This window comes from Rhopilema esculentum, chromosome 21 (assembly GCF_057945365.1).
Source record: "Rhopilema esculentum isolate cy_ngs chromosome 21, ASM5794536v1, whole genome shotgun sequence".
Lineage (NCBI taxonomy): Eukaryota > Metazoa > Cnidaria > Scyphozoa > Rhizostomeae > Rhizostomatidae > Rhopilema > Rhopilema esculentum.
This window is the reverse complement of record NC_142835.1, coordinates 5,490,500-5,508,752: the sequence shown is the minus strand read 5'-3', so window position 1 is coordinate 5,508,752 and position 18,253 is coordinate 5,490,500. Positions and strand designations below refer to the sequence as shown.

The window sequence follows — 18,253 nt, the reverse complement described above, 5'->3', positions numbered from 1 at the left end:
TTATGGTGCATGTTTTGCCATCTTAAAGGTGTGGGCAAAGTTATGCAATCTAGACGTTTTTGCCAATCAATAAAGAGAAACAAATCAGCCTTCTGTTTTTGATGCATTGACTGTAATTTCCAAGAAGATTTAAACTTCACTTAATAGTGAAGCTACTTGATTTGTACAACATTGCATCTAAATTGAAAAATAAAGCCTTTAGCATAACAGAGAATGCACAGAATATGTGCAACACATATGTTCAACCACATTCTTATATCATATCTGTTTTGTTTTAAAGATTTCCTTGTTTCCTAGATTCCTATTACTTTGCTTAGTTCAAGGACATTTTGAATGGCTAGTTAAGTCTTTAAACAGAAAAATGATGCATCAGTTTCAATGCACCAGTCTACAAAAAATTTTACCGTTTATCATGTTTGTGTAATTGAAATAAGGATGTTATTTGCCTTGACCACTGAACCACAGCACATTGGTATAGATGTTTAACAGACAGTTCAACTTCAAAACTGACAGGCAATTGCTATCATTCTATCAATCATACAGGAAATTCTAAACAAACAGTAGTAATAAACATTTTCATCCAAAGTCAATGTAAGCTAGTTTTCATTCATAAATTATTTAGGTTGATACAGTAAACTCTGGTTCAAGTCACACCAAATATTGCTTGAAAACTTGTAGCTGTAAAGGGAGTCTAACTGTTAGTGGAGCTAAATTTGATAGTTTCGTATAATTGGATCTAAATTTGATGTGACTGTGACTATTTAGTAGAGTGACTGTAGTATAAATTTAGCAGAGTCAAAGGCAGAGTGACTATAAGCAGAGTCAACTGTAGTATAAATTTTGGCAAAGAAATAATTCGAGGCAATCATGCTCACCCTAAAAGACCTCGACCTTCCCAAGTGTTTGGAGTTAGTGTGATATTTTTTATGGATCCTTCACGATTAATAACTATTGGCACAGGTTTCTGAAAGGAAAATATTTAAACTTACTTCTATACTACAAAACCAAAACATTGAAAAAGCACTTGCATGGTATCATCAGAAAGCTTTGCAGAACTAGTTGTATACCATTATTGTAAAGATTTTTATAAAACATTTGAAATATTATCCCTACATGACAAATAGAAGTTAACTCAAATAAGATGTCAAAAAATGCTGAGAGGACATTTTCATAGAAAAGCACAAAAATATTGTCGCCTTTTTATACATATCAGCTGGTCAATATCTTTGATCTTCTTTTCATGAGCCTTAATATGAAACAATTAGCACACAAATTCTGCTGAGAGACATTCTAATACTAGCAAAAACTAAAATTATGTTTAACTGCAAACCTACAAGAATGTAGATCATATTGCATCTCACATTGGAGATGTACCGATATGTTTGCAGTTAAACATAACAGTCAAGGAGACTTCATGTCCAGCAATTTCCTTTGAAACAGAACTACAATGCCTGCAAAAAGTACTTGGAACACCCAGGAATTTACGCTGCATTTGATATCTTTCATTCCTTTCATGAAAAAAAATTGCTACTTCCTCCCTTTCCCCTAAAACAATTTTGATGATTTAAAGAAATATCATAAAAGAAGCGCAAAAGAAAGTGCTTCCTAAAATCCTAACTCGTTTGATAGTAACCCAACATTGTTCTGTAGGGGAGAGGGGGATGATTGATTTTGACCTTGGAAATTGATCTCAGTGTTCCAAGACTTTTTGGCAGGCATTGTACACAATAGTATAATAAATCTCAACACAATACCCAGAAGCTCTTGCTATATTGATCTCTTTATTTAACCTAACTCAACTTAACACTAAATGTACACTAGCCATGACTGTAACTATTTTTGTGACACAACATTTTCGATTAAAGAAAACAAACCCCTTTGCTGTGTTGTACTAGACTGCCAATTGATGCTAGCCCATTGAAATTCTTTGATGTTATAGTGCCAAATTTTAAAATCTGATCACCAAGTGTCAACCCCTGTAAGAATTCATAAAAAATGAAATTTAATTAACAATTTGAAAAAGCCAACAATTTTGATTTTATTTTTTAATAATTTTTATTTTCATGTTATTTCAGAAAAGAAAATTACTTCATAAGTTCATTTGGACTGATGTAATTAACTTCAGTTAAATTATGGGAATAATTTCTGAAATTTAGCTTTTCAGACTGATTACTTTAAGTCATTGGCTATCCAAACTCAATTAAGTGATTTAACTAATTTCCCTGTTTTCTAGTCCTTCAGATAATTTGATCTTTTTAGTTTGTTTCATGCAAGCTGCGGGTCACAAAAATTTCAGCAGGTGCATACAAAGTTATTCTCGCCAATGCTACCCAAATAAAAATGACGTTTTGCTTAATTGCATGTCTTGGCTTTCAAATAATAAATAAACCAAAGCCCTACTTGAATTTTCTAGTCCAGTGAATATAATATAGTTTCATTTTCATCTCTTAAACTGCCACCACAGGCATAGCTTATAGTTGAACTAATTAGATGCAAAGTTGAACTAATTTTCTGAATAGAGGCACATAATTGTAACTTGATACGACTTTGTAAAGTTTCAGCTTGGCATTCACCATTGATAACCTTAAACTGCTTATGACATAATGATTGAAAAGGTGACATGAAGACTGAAATTATGTAACGCAGCTCAGGAGACCAATGATCTATCACAAATTTCAAGGCAGCCTGAGATATTCAACTTACTGCCTTCTCAGCTGGAGACTCTCTGCTTATCAAGTCAACTGAAAGAAATGGATGCATTTCCAAATCTGAAAACAAAGAGATTCCAATCAGTTCAAAGATAACTTATCAATTTAATTCCAAAAATATGTTTATAAAACTTGCAAACCTTGAAAACTATGACAAATTAAAATACCTGGAGAAGTATCCATATCTTCTACATTTGACTCCTTTGGATTCTCTCTTGTCATGGCATGAACTTTATGTAATCCCTCTTCAATTTCCTTCATGATGGAACTTAGGTCATTTCTCAAACCTACAAAAGAAATTTGCTTCATTATGCAAAAGAATGCAGGCTATGCTCTTCATGATTCTTGTGACAGCTTTAATGATTTATCATAGACAGACAGTAGAATTAGGTCTGGATGCATTATCAGCTCTCATGGACTGTGCCCACACCCACACATGGCCCCATGCCCTACCCTAAAGTTAAAAGTGTTTGCATGGTATTTCTTTAGCCATTATAGTTATTCATTATTTGACCATCTTTAGATATTTGCATCTTTCATATACATTGCTCTTCATGTTTGCAATGCTGTGAGTTAATCATTATTTTTCATTTTTGGCAAATCCAGGTAAACATCTGCTGCAACTTTTTTGTGAACTGAAACACGCATTAAAAGAAGGCATAAGTAGAAGGTTCTAAATTGTCCAGCAGAGGATATCTAATTCCTGGGAAAAATAATCAAAACAAACTATGTAAAACTTAAGGCTAGGTAATACTATGTAAGCCTAGGTTATTTATTTGGAAATTCCTGTATAAAACTAATGTGACAATTTCATCTGGCTATTTAGACCATGTCAGTTTCATGCTCTTAATTCAAAGGTTTGATGGTGAACCTAATTAGTTCCATTGTTTCTATTGTACTTCATTGATTCTTCCTTTCGAAAAGAGACTTGTGCAAAGTTTGTGAGAGTTTGAATACATTCTGTTTTAGCCCACAAACCAAGAAAATGCAGCTTCATTAGACAATTAAATGAACTTGTTAATTTTACATTCACAGCAAATGATAGTTTCTCTGGTTACCAAAAGTTGATGATCTATGCAACTTACAAATAATTTTATTTCTGGCTGTTCTTACACTGTATACATCAATATCGGCTCTTGGATAACCATTTTTATCAACCAGATCATCTTTCATACCAACATTGTTCTACATGAAAAGCATCAAATCATCAAAGTTTGTGAGTTTACAATGCAAAATTTATCAAACTTCTTAAATTTCTTATGTACAACTACATAGGAAGACAGGAAAATTGCACCACTTCTTTTTACCCAAAAACTAGCTTAGATGTGAGGATGACTCAGTGATTAAGGTTGTGGACAACAATCTGCTTATGCTGCCCTAGAGATATAAAATGCTATTGTTCCTCTAGCAACCAATAATATTTTGCAAAATAGCTGTTTTTATCATTCTAATGAAAGCAGATACATAAACATTGAAAGAAGAGCACAAAAAACTTTTTTGGGGGCACAATACCAAGAATTGTGTTTTGTCTTTGTATCTAGGAAGAAAGCTTTTCCTAAACATACACCACAAACCTCTATGACCTCAATTAACAAATTGTCCTAACTGATGAACTTTTTCGTTCTATTTCAAAATGTATCAAAAGGTTTGGCAAAAAGATCTCTTACCCTGTGATATAGAAAAAAGAATTCCATCATATTTAGCAAAAACAGCATGAAATATAACATTTTTAGGCAATCTAAGAAAAATAACTGTTTTGCTGTGACAAAATTAAATCTGTTTCAATGTTACTTGAACCATAAATTTTAAAGCTCATTCTTGAACGTCAGAGGATTAGCCGTGGGCCTACTTAGTTGGTGATATTTTCGATAAAACCAGACATTACACAGTGTCCTTTCAAGTGTACTTTTGTTCGCACTAGAACCAAAATTTTACTGCTACTCATCTAAATCGAGTTTCTGAGAAATTTGAAATCGAGTTTCTGAAAAAAATCAATGTGGCCTAAAAACATTATTGATCAAAATGTCATGGAATAAACGAAAACAAACAAGACAACATACAGACTCGAGAACCTCTTGGAAAGCCTTTATTTCTTGTTCAATTTTTTCTTTCTTTGCAATTAACCCTTTTAAGTGAACGACAGAATTATCCTCCATTCTGAGCAAATTCCCAGTGATTTCCACGAAGCGCTGCAAGTGTAATCAAAATAGGGGAAAAGCTTCCTCCTTGTAGTACACCAAAGATGGATGTGCTTCTGATTGATGCAAAGGTGTTGCTGCTGTTGTATTGTAATAACTTCCCCTATCTCACGAGGAAATCACGCTGCTAAAATGCATTTTCATCTCTGTTTAACCGAATCACAAATTTACTTTTCCTTTATTTTTCTAACTATTGTACGGTTTACTAAAGTGCGGGTTGATGTACAGTAAGTGAAACAGTCAAAGAAATGTAGTAGATTGAATCTATAGATATATATACTGATATTTTCAGAATATCTTGTGCTATTTGTGAGGTTTCAATGGATAACATTGTGATGTCAATGTAAAACAAAGCATTTTATGGGCATCCAGTAGAAGTGGCCTAAAAACATTTTCTGGAGAACCTGCTCCTAAACCAATGCTCTCGGCCCCCAATAACTTTTTCTCTTTCTTTTGCCCTGAGTCTTGGCTTGAATGATACATTATAAGACTAAATAATAAATTGGACCAATAAAACCCTCCCTGGACCGGAATGACCCTGGTGTCATGTACCTGTACCGATATGACTTTCGGGTCATATTGGTCCAAGGGGTCATATTGGTCTGGAGCAGATGCATTAAAGATAGGAATCCAATATGGCATTTTGAAAACAAACCAATTTAAAAAAAAATGCTAATCATATGACAACGTCCTAATCAAGTTTCCCGTTAAATATTGTGTATATAGGAAGAAAATTGTAGATTTAATAAGAGCATATTTACAAACATAGAGGTAAAACAATTTGTCACATTTCTACGAAGCAGCGTTTTTGTTTTCTAGCAATCGGAAATTGCTAAATCAAAAAGAAAACTTACAAATACTTTTCGTTATGAAAAAATTAATGGCATTAATGAGCTGGTTGCTCAAAGGATGTCAAAGTTTTCAAAAAAGACCTTAAATCTTGTTGCATGTACGAGAAATAATTTTATCCAGGCTACTTATTCAATTATAGCTCAATTCACCTTGAAGCTCAGTAATAAAATAACAAAGTTAACGTACCTTTTCATATTCTGTAAGAACCAAACAAATTATTCTAACCAGCGATTGCAAAAAGTTCTCCCATCTCTTCACCTACTTTTCAGTCTCTTTCACCCAACTCAATAAAATATTGTTCATGAAAAATTTGCTTACAATCTTACTATAAACTACCAAAAAGCAAACAAAGGCACAGTAATAACGTGATGATGCAACAAAAAGCCATTTTATTGCTTTGAGTCTTTTGATGTTTAATGTAAACGCGAAACATTTATTCCAGTGACCTGGATGATATGACACACTTAAAAGATTTCGAAGAGACAAATATTTGTTTTTGCTGCCATGTGTACCGAAGTAAATCAAGAATCATCACCTCATTATCATCAACTGTAAACAAACAATGATAATGAAACTAGCATCAAATACTGAGCTTGGATTTCTTAAAATACAGTCTACGCATAGAAAATTGCGTTTTATCACGAGTTTTATCATAAAGAAAGCAATCCAGGAAGACAGCATTCTCTGTAAACAGACAATAATACTTTGATCACATATTGAGCTAGGATTTTTTAAAAATACAGCTGTGTTCCGCATACAAGAAACGCAAAGTTACAAACAAGAGACTTTGATTTCCAAAATAATGCCCTATTCAATGAGAAATAGGAATATGATTGAGAAAAAGATCGCTTCTTTTAATATAAAAGATAACCAACACTGTTTGCCAGCTACCAAATTGTATTGTCTCTGTATCCGAGGAAATTTGCAATTCAACTTATCCTTCTTCTGAAGTCATTAAGAGACACTTTGTTTCGTAGTCAATAGAAGTCGCAGCTGAGTAGTTGATCGATAGCATATTTTTTGTCCAATACGAAACTTTACACAGATTTAAGGTTCTCTTTTTTAATTTCTAATAATCTATCTCTTTTTTGAAAAACATGTCAGGCCTATAATTGAAAAAGGTGCTTCTTATACACGGGACGCTGTCGTGTATTTTGATTGTGGGTGAAGTTTGTGGGTGAAGTATCAGAGTTTGTGGGTGAGGAGTTTTGGCACAACTCAAGAAAAGAGCACTGGCTCGGAAGAACATTTTTCGTACATACCATTATATGTCATTATATTCACCCAGCTTTTGCATGACATTATGCAAGCGGTTTATAGTTTTTAGCAGCTTCTGCTTTCAGAGGCTCCAAATCAAAGAAACTGGAAAATTGAACATAATGAGTCAATATGGCAATACAAGTAGAGACGGTTGCATTGAACATAAGGAATCATTTACATACTTGGATTACATATCGAAAGGGCATCAGAGTTGGCAAGGCGGCATGGAGTTCTCACAACGATCAGGGCTGATTAGGGGGCAAAGGAGGAGGTTTAAACCATGATGACGGAAGATTAAAAATATTTTCATTCAGTTCATTCTAATCTCGTTGAGTACTTATTAATAAGGCTCCATTTTCAATGAAGCCCGGCTTTAAACTAGAATTAGCAACAAAGATCAGTGCTTCTTTCGTTCTCCTTTAAATTTTCAAAAGAGGTGTGGAGCGTAAATGCCCATCTAGCAGTTGTAATAATAGACCGGGTTTCCCCGATGATTCTGCAGGCTCACATTGGGTGGACAGGGTGAAAAAGCTTTAAGAAATTGATCACGTAATGTGTTTACGAACACAAAAAAGACGTCACTATGTCTATTCAGCAACTACTTTGACGTAAGGCAGCTGCATCAGTTGTAACGATTACATAAAATCAGCAGCAGACATTCTTTGGATAGATAAACCTTGCTTTTTCAGCTTTTTATATATATCCCTTGCAGAAGGAAGACGCTCTTCGCTATCGCTTTTTCGACTGTGCCTTCTGTCAGTCGAAGAAGCATGAGAGTAAATATCAGCTGATTTCTTTTCTTGATGTTGTTCACGTTCTTCATGCCGGCTTCGTTGTTTCTCCTTACGCTTATCACTCTTGATTTCTAAGTCACGATCATCGTCTCTATAGACATTCGATTTTGATCCTTCCCAAGCTTCATCTGAGCCTGAAGACCATTCAGATGAGCTGTCTGTCCTATCAAGATATTTTTCAGATTTTCGAGTAGTCTTGTGGGATTTTTTCTTTCTTTTTTTGCTTTTGTTTTTCTTGTGCTTCTTTTTCTCGCTTTTTCGAGTCTCGCTCTTCCGAGTCTCGCTCTTCCGAGTCTCGCTCTTCCGAGTCTCGCTCTTCCGAGTCTTCGAATTTAATATTTTACTTTGAGAAGTGGTTTCGTTTCTTTTAGTATCATTTTTCTTGTGTGCTTCTCTACTGAGAGTTCCGCTATAGTGTTCAGAAGACCGTTCCCGATCTTTTAAAATCCTTTTCTCTTGTTGCATTTTTTGATCATCGACGCTTTTTTGCCTTGGTGGTAAAGACGGCCCAAACAAATTCACACCACTGGATGCATCATTTCCACTGGTATAACTTAGTGTCATCTGAACTTTCTCGGAAGTATCCGGGGGGTCTCTTTCTTTTCTGCTAGTGTTGGTAATTTTAATAGATATATCACTTTCAGATTGCTTCTCTGCGAAATCATTATCCTGCGAACCTTGAAATTTTTCTCTACTTTGATCAATTTCAGTCTTTACTTTATCAAGTTTCTCTTCATCAAGACCAGCATTTTCTTTTTCATCTGATTCACTTGAAGAACTATCCTCTGAATCGGAGAAAATTGCCTTGAAAAGGTCTAATGATGGTCTATCTCCAGCATCAGCCAAAGATGTGTCAAGGACAGTGACACCCTTCTCATTCACCTCTTCCTTGTCGTTTAAATATGATAATGGTCCAGCCTGTTTAGAAGACTCTGTTGGTCTTCCTTTTTGATCTAACGTTTTTCCATCAAACGCTGTCGGCTGCATTACTTCATTGTCTACTGAATTGATCGAAATTTCTTCACCATCATAACGTACTTTTTCATGTTTCAAATTCTCAGGTTTTGTTTCTCGAAAGGATCTTGCAGCATTGCTAGGCCTCGAAGAGTCTTCGTCGTTAATAGTCGCATCAATGACGGGAAGCCAGTCGCTTGCTCTTCTTTTTTCCTGACCTGGTGTGCCCGTAAAACGTGAGCCCGGATATGGGTGGGGGACATTGAACCTTCTACAAAGAATTGCACTAGGGTGCCACTCGTATGTCGTTCTGGTCATCTTTCCAAACATGCCTAACTTTGCAGCTTTTTCACAATCTGGTATTTGGTCCTCCTGCTTTTTGTCTCCTTTCTCTTTAGATTCTGAAGAATCTGTTCCTCGAGTAAATCGAGACGAAATGGAGCTTGACATCGGGCGAAATAATACAGAGGCACTTGCAAATTCTTCCATTTCTCTTTCCTTTTCCCATTCAGTTAAGTTTCTATAAAAAAATGGGAAAATATTGACAAATATGATGGTGGATAAACGAGGTTCAGACATGGATAACTGGATCACTGGATAAGTGGAATAGGCCAGTGCTTCTATTGATGTATGCTATAAAAAAACATAACCGCAAAAGTGCACGGTGAGGTATTAAAACCACTCCGCATCCCTTGCGCTTCTTGGTGTACGTGCCACCCCCCTAGCCATGTATTTCTTGGTGTACATACCATCCCCTCCTTATCCCTCTTGGTGTACAAAAATGAAAAGGCGCTGTTCTTGAAGAATTCATAGTATGGCACAAAAAAAACTTTCTATTATCCAGGGAAAGTAAGATGACTAGAACCACAGGATTTTTGATTGCAGCTTAATGTAACAGTTCCATTAAAATGATCAATTGATCCCATCTATCATTAAACACTTTTACGGGGTATTTTTCTGTTAATACTTTTTCGTGCAGTCTATTGTGCTTTGCAAAATTAGATTTTAATGTTTCATCGCTTCTTCTAAACCTTCTCTCATTATTTAAACGGTTTGCGAAATTAGTGACAATATCAAAACAATGCCTCTCAAGTAACGTTAAAACGCCATTTTCCGAATTAAAATTCACCTTCTGATTTGCGTTTACAAATAAGGACTGTACAAAAACATATATACTTTGTCAAATGTTGATAAAATTGCTTATATGCATTTCCGGAGGGAAGAAAGCTAAATAAACTGTCAGATTCAGGAAGACATTACGGTCGCACGGCCACTGACCGGAGGAAGGTCGACGAAAAACAATAGAAGCCCCTATGACACACCCAAAACACGCCCACTTTCTATTGTTTTGTGAGCAAGGTTTGCCTTCTGGGACTTCTTTGTCTGGAGGAAGGTTAACAACTTACAAGAAACTCTGTAAACTGTACAAGAAACTGAAATTTGCATCAAAACTAACAAAATTTCATTTAACAAAGTGCAGACTTACTCGCTATATTTCAGCTCTGAGCTCTTGCCAAACCTTTTCGATTCCAAGTAGGAGTCATATCTTTGTTGCTTTTCAGGCTCATTCAAAAATGGCTGAAAAGAACCTTCTCTTGATGGATCTTTTCGCCCTGCGTACGTAATAGAGCCACTCACATTGGTATCCCAACGAGAAGGTTTTCTTGGACGTTCAGGTTCTAATTCTCCAGGCTTTTTAATTGTTGCTCGAAAAATACTCTCGTTTGTTGAAGAAAGCTCCCCTCCTTGCGACATCACTGATTCTCTTGTTGATTGGAAGATTTCTGATGCCACATGCTTTGCTGATACATTTTCGCCAAGAAGAAGAGCTCTGGCATTTGAATTAAGTGAAGAAAAGCCCCCACCTTCGTTTATATTCTTGCTGGGTTTCACGTTAGAAAACTTTTGTCCTGGCACATAGTTTGCTGGCAAAAGTGGAGGACGGAAAATCTTGTTGATTGCTGTGGGTCTTGAAGCTTTCTGAAATCCTGCGATTGCACCTTAGAAAAAAGCAAAGTCAATAAAAAGTAATTATTGAGTTTGTTTACACACACGAGGCAACATTGTTTAATTCTCTATTTGCTTAATCCCTACAAAAATACAGAGATTTTGCTCGTGTACAATTGCTCTAAGAGTAATCTCTTTAACAACCACACTTTCTAAAAACCATACATATGTCATCAAGAAAATATCACATAAGTTTAACTCATAACCTCACTCAGAACTAATTTTACATGATCTGATGAATGCTGAAATATCTTCTTGCCAGAAGAAACCTGGCCTAGCATAATGTAAAATATAAGCTGCTAGGCTTAAGCTTCCTTTACAGATTTAATATTATCCTAGCTAGCACCTTTTAGGTGTTGCTAACATAAAATTCTTTCCTCGCAATTAGTTAGAAGTTTAATATTATATCTACACGAAAAAGCAAGGTAGCCATGTTGTGTCTTAGAACCTGGCATAACCTCAGTTCAAAATGTCAATGTAGAAGTGCATACCCTTCTCTTTATCCTTTCTTGGAGGGCCAGACCATCCCAGGTGCTTTGGTTCTTTTTCAGAAGATAAGGCAAAGTCATATTCAGACATATCTTCTGCGCCATAAATATTTTCATCCTCCTCTTCAAATGCACCAACACCAAAAGCCTTGAATAAAATCAAAATAAATACATATGTGTGACATAAAGAAGAAATCACTAAAAATGTTTGCATATAAAAACACAATGTCCATGATTTATAGGTATATGAATCTACATGAAACTTATGAAATATTCAAGGTTTGATATGAAAATTTAGACTTATCTTAGCGCATTCTGGAAAATATTGCCATAAAAACAACTCCATATTTGTACTTGTGTGAATAAAGAAAAGGTCACAATAGCAGGCTGCTCAACGGACTCCAAAGGAATTCTTGCAGAGAAAAATCAATAAAAATGTAGCAAATAAGAAACACCACAATGAAACGGAATGAACAACAACAAATACAGCACGTAAATTAGTGAAGGCTAATTTTTTTTCCCAGGCAGATGGGGCTTCATCAGTAGGTGGACTAAAACAAGTTTACCATGACCATGACTATGTACTTTACCATGGATATTGCTTGCCTGTAAAAATTAGTTTTACACAAGGACCACAGAAGGTTGCCAAGGCAAAAATGTTCTTAAAGCCATAAAATCAATCATTGTTGTAATTGGCCCCTGACCTGCTGAGCCCTAAAAACTTTTAAGTGATGTTCTGTGGTCTCTGGTTTCACATATTAGCACAATTTGTATAAATACTAATTATGATAATAAAGGTCTGAGTATTTAACCTCTACATAAAGATACTCTAAAAAAATGTTTCTTTTGTTTGCCATATTGAAAATTTGCAATTAAACACTGAAAGCTTACCTGTCCTCTGATTCCCCTTTTCTCCCTACCAGTTGGTTTGAATGATTTTGAAGAATGGTCAGCAGAAAGAGAAAAGGCTGCACCAGGGGTAAGTCCTTTGTAACCAATTCCATGTATGTTCTCTTTTGGCGTGAAATTGATAGACTGGGCATCTTTTGGGGCAAGAAGGTTCACAATACTTTTATAATCTAAATCTGTACTTGATGGCATACTTTGAGGTACTGCACACCCATAAACCTATGATTTTAAGATATCATTGTAAGAGAAAATTCTCCAAGCATGGTCATGCCCAAGCAAATTGTCAAAGTTGTCAACCAAGAAGAGAAAATAATCTATTCATAAGGTCTTTTGATATATCTCCTAATCAAAACAAAAGACCTCCAGTTGTGCAGACAGATGTCATTCTCCCTCTAACATTACAATTGATTCATGTATAGAATTAAATTTCTGCTTAACTTAAAATCAAATTGATCAGCAACATACAAGGTGTACATAAAAGATATATTTATTAAAACACAACTATCATTGAAAACGTAAAGAAGCAAAAGATTAAGGAAGAATGTTTGTGAAAGGTTGCCTAGGACACTGAGATAGACCTAAAAAGCTATCCCAGTGCCCTAGATGCAGATAATTACCTACAAAGGAGTTTAAATAGAAAAGCTTATTATACTCTAGGCTAAATACATTATATCAAGGTTATACTCTTAGGAGAATTGGATTCCTTTTCCTCTTTCAAATTACACAGCTAGCAATTAGATTGTTAAAATTGTAAAAAAATCAAACATTAGGGGTAAAACAAAACACAAACAAAGCATCTCAGAAGCAAGTATTTGTTTGTTCTTATTATTGAGTCTCTAGCTTTAAGTAACTACACATGTTTGGGGACAACTTCAGACGCTTGTTAAGATGAAAGTAACCTACTTGCATTTATATAGTTTTGCCTCAAAACTATATTTATTTCAATAGATGTTCATTAAGCTTAAAGGTTTGAGAAGTCAACATAGAAAGAATTGTGTATACATAAAACAAAACTTTGCTTTTCAAAACAAAAAGCCAAGCGATGTGAAATTAATTGTCCGTTCCGGGTTGATGTCATCGATTTTGCATGTCACTTGCCCTTTCCAAAGCTAGACTCCAGATTTGAAATCATTGTCTTGAAATTAGCTTATAAGTTAATTTCAAGACAATGTTTTCAGTATAAATATTGAAAACTTCATGTCATTTGGGTTGTACGGCACAAGATATGTCATTGAATAATTAGAAATTTCTTTAGATTTGACCAGAATTTGCTGCTGTAGGGAAAATGTTTCACTGCAGCAACAAATTCCATTGAAATGTATAGGAAAAGCTAAATTTTGCAAATGGACAATTCATTGCCTGGTGGCCCAAACAAGATGAAATTTTTGGCACAGAAAAATTTCAACATGAAGATTCCAATTCTGTGCTCCGTTTTGGCATATGTGAAGAAAATATTTCCCGTAACAGAGAATAACAGCTCACCTTTTGTGAGGGATTGTTTTCTTTGGAAAGTGTGGAATCTTCTTGCTCCAACTTTGGCATTTCTTGCTTTTCACCAATACCCTGCCCAACTTTCCAACCCATCTTTTGCAAGAGCTGGACTCCAATCGACAATCTTGATGGAATGATCAGGTCATCAACAGGGATACCACCCGGTATAGCACTTCTAACAACACCTTCTTGGACAGCCTGCCCCAGAACTCTCTTCCTTTCGTTTATTTCTCTGTCAGCAGGGGAAAAATCTTCCTTCGTCATGAATTTTTTAGGAGCAATTCCGAAGTCTCCAAAGTCATCATCATCCATAAAATCTTCTGGTCTCTGTACCTTCTTCTCTTTTTCGGCTCTGCTCGACCTTGAAGACAAAAATGTTGACGGAGTCCAACCTTCCTTGCTGCCCACAGAGTTAAAATAACCAGCTGAAAATCCTCCGGTGAACGCCCCATGAAACCGCCTTCTTCCCTTTGAATCAACAACAACTTGCTCATGCTTATCAAACTGTTTTCTTGGCTGCTCATCTTTTTCTGGGATATCAAACGCTGTTCCAATTGTCACAAAACATTCATCATCATCATCCTCGTCCGCCATTGCTGAAAATGACAAATAATGAAATGGAGACAACCTTCCAAAAATCCAATGCGAGGTTAAGGAAGTGATCAAGGTTCCAAGGCTAATGCAGGCAAATGATGTTCAATAGATATGATTGACTTGGACATGTTGCATACTGGATATAGGCTTTATTCTACAATTTCTTGTAGATTATGAGATATAAAATTTTGTAACGAAACTTAAGGATAGGCTTTGAGATGGTGAAAACAAGTGAAACATTTTGGTCAGCAAAGATAGCTGAATTCAAAGGGCAGCAAAACAGAACAGAGTCCGAATGCTCTTCCTTTCTCTATGACATTCTACAGGGTTTATATGAAGACATATCAGAGACAACAAAAATCGAACTGCTGCTCGTGCTTCAAGAGTACGGAGAATCTTTGATACAGTCTCAAGAGCTTGCTGAGCATGCTGTTGGTTCTATAAAATGTATCCTCAAAGACCTTCTTGCAGACCAACATGACACTCATTATGTTATCAATTGTCTGGTAACAACAACTACACTCATCATTCAGTTTGAGCTTAATCAATTGAACCCACAGCTTGTCAAAGAAATAACACAAATATTTGTTGACCTGTGCAAAAGAGTCAATATTCCCAATGAAACACTCATAAGAAAAGTTGCTTGTGACTGTCTCTTTGAACTAGAAACATCCATCCCTTCTATCCTATCAAAGTGCATATATTTGTTGTTTGATCTGACAAAGAAAGAGAAATCGTTTGCATCACAGAGTTATATGCTACTGCTTAGCACTGTGTTATGTAATATTCTGCAGTATAATGAATCTGGATGTCAGGACCTGACATACTATGAGGATTTCAACATGACACACCATGAAATTGGGGAAAAAGATGAACAGCAAATCACATCATTTCTGGCAGGTGATCTGAGCAACATGTCTCCAGTTATCCTGTGGCAAATAGGCCAAAAAATTGGATTTCTGTTTGAAAATCTCCACATGCCAAAGGTTGTTTTGCAAAACAAGATGGTACAATGCTGTTATTCAACCGATCTTCAAGTAATCCATCTTGGCTTACTGCTCGCTTTTGATCATTTGCAAGGAGTTATTACTTCACAGGATTTGAATGCTCTAGCCCAATGTTTGTTGAGGTTGATAAAACTACCTGTTTTTCCAAATGGTGTGGTTTTGATGTGCCTGCAATGGTTTTTTGAAGTAGTTAGACAAATTGATTTCCTAGGTGACTCAGAGTTTTTGCTTCAGAAGGTTTGTGATGAAATGATCAAGACTTTTCCTTTTGATCCCATAAATATAATTAATGGAAAAATTGACTTGGTTGCAAACTTACTGCAAATAAACCCAACAGCCTTTGATTTTATGAAAAGCTTAGAAATACCTTTGAAGATGGTGAATAATGGTATAGGTGGTCAATATAGTTCCTTGCTTTTTAAGGCATTTTATTTCAGATTCAACCAGACTTGTGACAAAAAAGAGAAAGAGAGAATTGCAAAGAGGATTGTTCATATGACCATTAAGATGCCAAAGTTGCTTGGGTATACCATTGACTTTATAATGGGAATCAAAAAAGGACCTGAAGAACAAATAAAACAAAATATTATTCATCAGATAGCAGGCTTCATTCTTAAATTAGAAAAGGCACAGTTCCTTGCTCAATCAGATAATTACTTTCCGTTGATTGAGCAAGCCTGCTCAGAGGCTCGCTTGTGGCCCTATGGAGTTATCAAATGGTTGAGGTCTTTATGTCTGACATCAACCATTTATACAGATGGTATCATTTATGGCGAGTGGATGTTTGGCAGCCAAATTTTGTCAGTATGCAAGGCGATTCTAAGAACCCATGATTCACTGCAGATACTACAAGAGCTAGCTGACTTTTTATGGTTTATACACAAAAGATATCAAGATCAAGATATCAGAGACAGAGCCCTGTTCTTCTACATGATAATTGGCTGTGCTTCACCAAAGTACTTTACTAAGCTTTTTGCCCAGCCTGGAATAGAAGCTAACCCCAAATCAGCTAGCAAAAAAGGAGAGGTTGAGATTCCTGCTGACTTAGTTCAGGGGGTACTGCCAACTATTCGTCTGGATTCTCCATGTTTTACTTTTAATAAATTTGTTCAACAGAGAAGCCAAAAAGTGATGTGCTTGAAAGAAAGCTTATATACAGATGTGGAAACATATAAAATGGTCCTTGAACAATTCGCTGATAAAAGTATTGACCTTGATATAAAGGTTGCATTCAGGGAAGATGTAGCCAATAATGCACCATCAAAAGTATATGCCTTGACAATAAAATTCAACAGCAATGGAAAGTGCAAAGAAATACCTGATGCTCTTGTACCATACACATGTGCAAAATCTCAATCTAGGCAACAAGCTAACAAGGAGCAAGTAGTCAAGCTGAAGTTGTATCCAGTTGACTCTTTGCCATTCAAAGTTGCTGTAAGCTGCACTTTTATGAATGAACAAGGAAGAATATGTGTTGCACCAGCTAAACCACTTCAGTTGAATTTCTTTGACTTTTTCCAGCCACTTATATCAGCTTCTGATGATACTGAAAATGGATTAGAGAAAAGGGTTTTGTTTGAGTGTTTGTGGAAGCACTTTAAGAAAAACCAGAAGACAATGGGCTCATCAGAACAGACTTGTGCACTGTCAGTTAAAAGATTGGACATCTCAGAGAACAAAATCAGCAAAGTTTTAGAAAAAGACCTAATAGGGTTCTGTGTTGAAAAGACCAAGCAAAGATATAAGATTGGTGTCTTTCTGTCACCTGCAAATCATATATTGATGGACATCAAGGTGGCAAATGAAGAGACTATGGTCTGGATCTGCATAGATAACTGGAAATTCTTGGACTTGGTTGGTGACTTTCTTGATGAGCTTGTCTTATCAAACAAATGAGTTTTGATATGTAGGGAAGCAGTTGAACAATATTATATAAATACCTTTATACATCTGATACACTTTGATCTGCTATTTTAGTTGTCTAAAGAAATTTATTAAATACATATAGGTTTAGAGACCAATGCAATTTATAATTTCCTTTTAAATTTTTGATTTATAAATACTTCCCCAACATGTTATTGCCAAGTTGTTGATTTTGACAAATCAACTTGTGAGGATGAATGTGTGGTATGTTTTACATTCAGCTCATCTTGTGTTATAAACCCCAGAATGTTGTAAGTGCCAATACATAAACAGTCAATAAATTGGCTTTGTATGGAGCAATTTTTCCCAAATGGGCCATATTTATTGAAAGAAAACCATTCAAGATTTTTCCTTGCCCATACAAGTTCCCTTTGGAAATTTGAGACCGCATCTCTGAAATCACACACACACTTAGAAACTCAAGGTGTTAATAGTTATAACTCTTTGTTTTCACTTCCACTGACCTTTTTCAAAACATAATTTTATCCAAATCTGTTCCCATCCATCTTGCTCCCAGACAGAGATAGGAACACCCACATCAAAGGTGCATTGCCGCACATACAGTGGCAGTAGCAGCTACTGTCGAGTGGGTGTGTAATGGGTGTGAACAGTGAGACCACGCCCTTTTGCCTTGTTTCAGTGCTTTGTACCAGGTAAATTTTCCTTACTCAGATGAAAATATGATCTACCCCTATCTAGCTCTCTTTAGTTTCTAGTAAAAATATGCCGACCATGTAATTACACCCCTCATACCACCCTTGGTGCTGCCTCTGCATACATATTTAGATATAATGGCTTTAGTCACGAAGAGAGAATTCCAAAAAATTTTCTTGGCTTTATAATAATTCTTCTTTTATTAGTGACAAGTTGCTGGTTGTCAAGATGACAAAAGAAATTAAGGCAAAAGATCCACATTGAACAGATTTTAGCAGTATCATAAAGACCCATTCAATCCACGTTTGAAGAACAAAACTTGAATACTATGAAAAAAGCCCAAGCCTAGGAGTAGCTATAGTATTTTCAACATAATCCACCAACAGATTTTCATGAACATCTGGTTAATCTGTG

At 35.7% G+C, this 18,253-nt stretch overlaps 3 protein-coding genes across 3 annotated transcripts; 1 reads left to right on the top strand and 2 right to left on the bottom strand.

Moving 5' to 3' along the window:
• Positions 1 to 37: 37 nt before the first annotated feature.
• Positions 38 to 5,002, bottom strand: LOC135684571 (26S proteasome non-ATPase regulatory subunit 9). The gene is made up of 7 exons (XM_065200190.2): positions 4,769 to 5,002; positions 3,794 to 3,893; positions 2,876 to 2,995; positions 2,704 to 2,768; positions 1,875 to 1,976; positions 876 to 964; positions 38 to 177 (listed from the first exon to the last, which is right to left on the bottom strand). The coding sequence occupies exons 1-7, from the start codon at positions 4,862 to 4,864 to the stop codon at positions 153 to 155; spliced, it is 597 nt and encodes a 198-aa protein (XP_065056262.2). The 5' UTR covers positions 4,865 to 5,002; the 3' UTR covers positions 38 to 152.
• A 501-nt stretch (positions 5,003 to 5,503) lies between these two features.
• On the bottom strand, positions 5,504 to 14,261 carry LOC135684562 (G patch domain-containing protein 1). The gene is made up of 5 exons (XM_065200175.2): positions 13,653 to 14,261; positions 12,153 to 12,389; positions 11,265 to 11,409; positions 10,253 to 10,766; positions 5,504 to 9,286 (listed from the first exon to the last, which is right to left on the bottom strand). The coding sequence occupies exons 1-5, from the start codon at positions 14,253 to 14,255 to the stop codon at positions 7,654 to 7,656; spliced, it is 3,132 nt and encodes a 1,043-aa protein (XP_065056247.2). The 5' UTR covers positions 14,256 to 14,261; the 3' UTR covers positions 5,504 to 7,653.
• Positions 14,262 to 14,323: 62 nt separating this feature from the next.
• On the top strand, positions 14,324 to 18,177 carry LOC148957619 (AP-5 complex subunit beta-1-like). The gene has a single exon (XM_089115092.1). It carries the CDS (start codon positions 14,474 to 14,476, stop codon positions 17,156 to 17,158), a length of 2,685 nt encoding a protein of 894 aa, XP_088971218.1. The 5' UTR covers positions 14,324 to 14,473; the 3' UTR covers positions 17,159 to 18,177.
• The last annotated feature ends 76 nt before the right edge of the window (positions 18,178 to 18,253 follow it).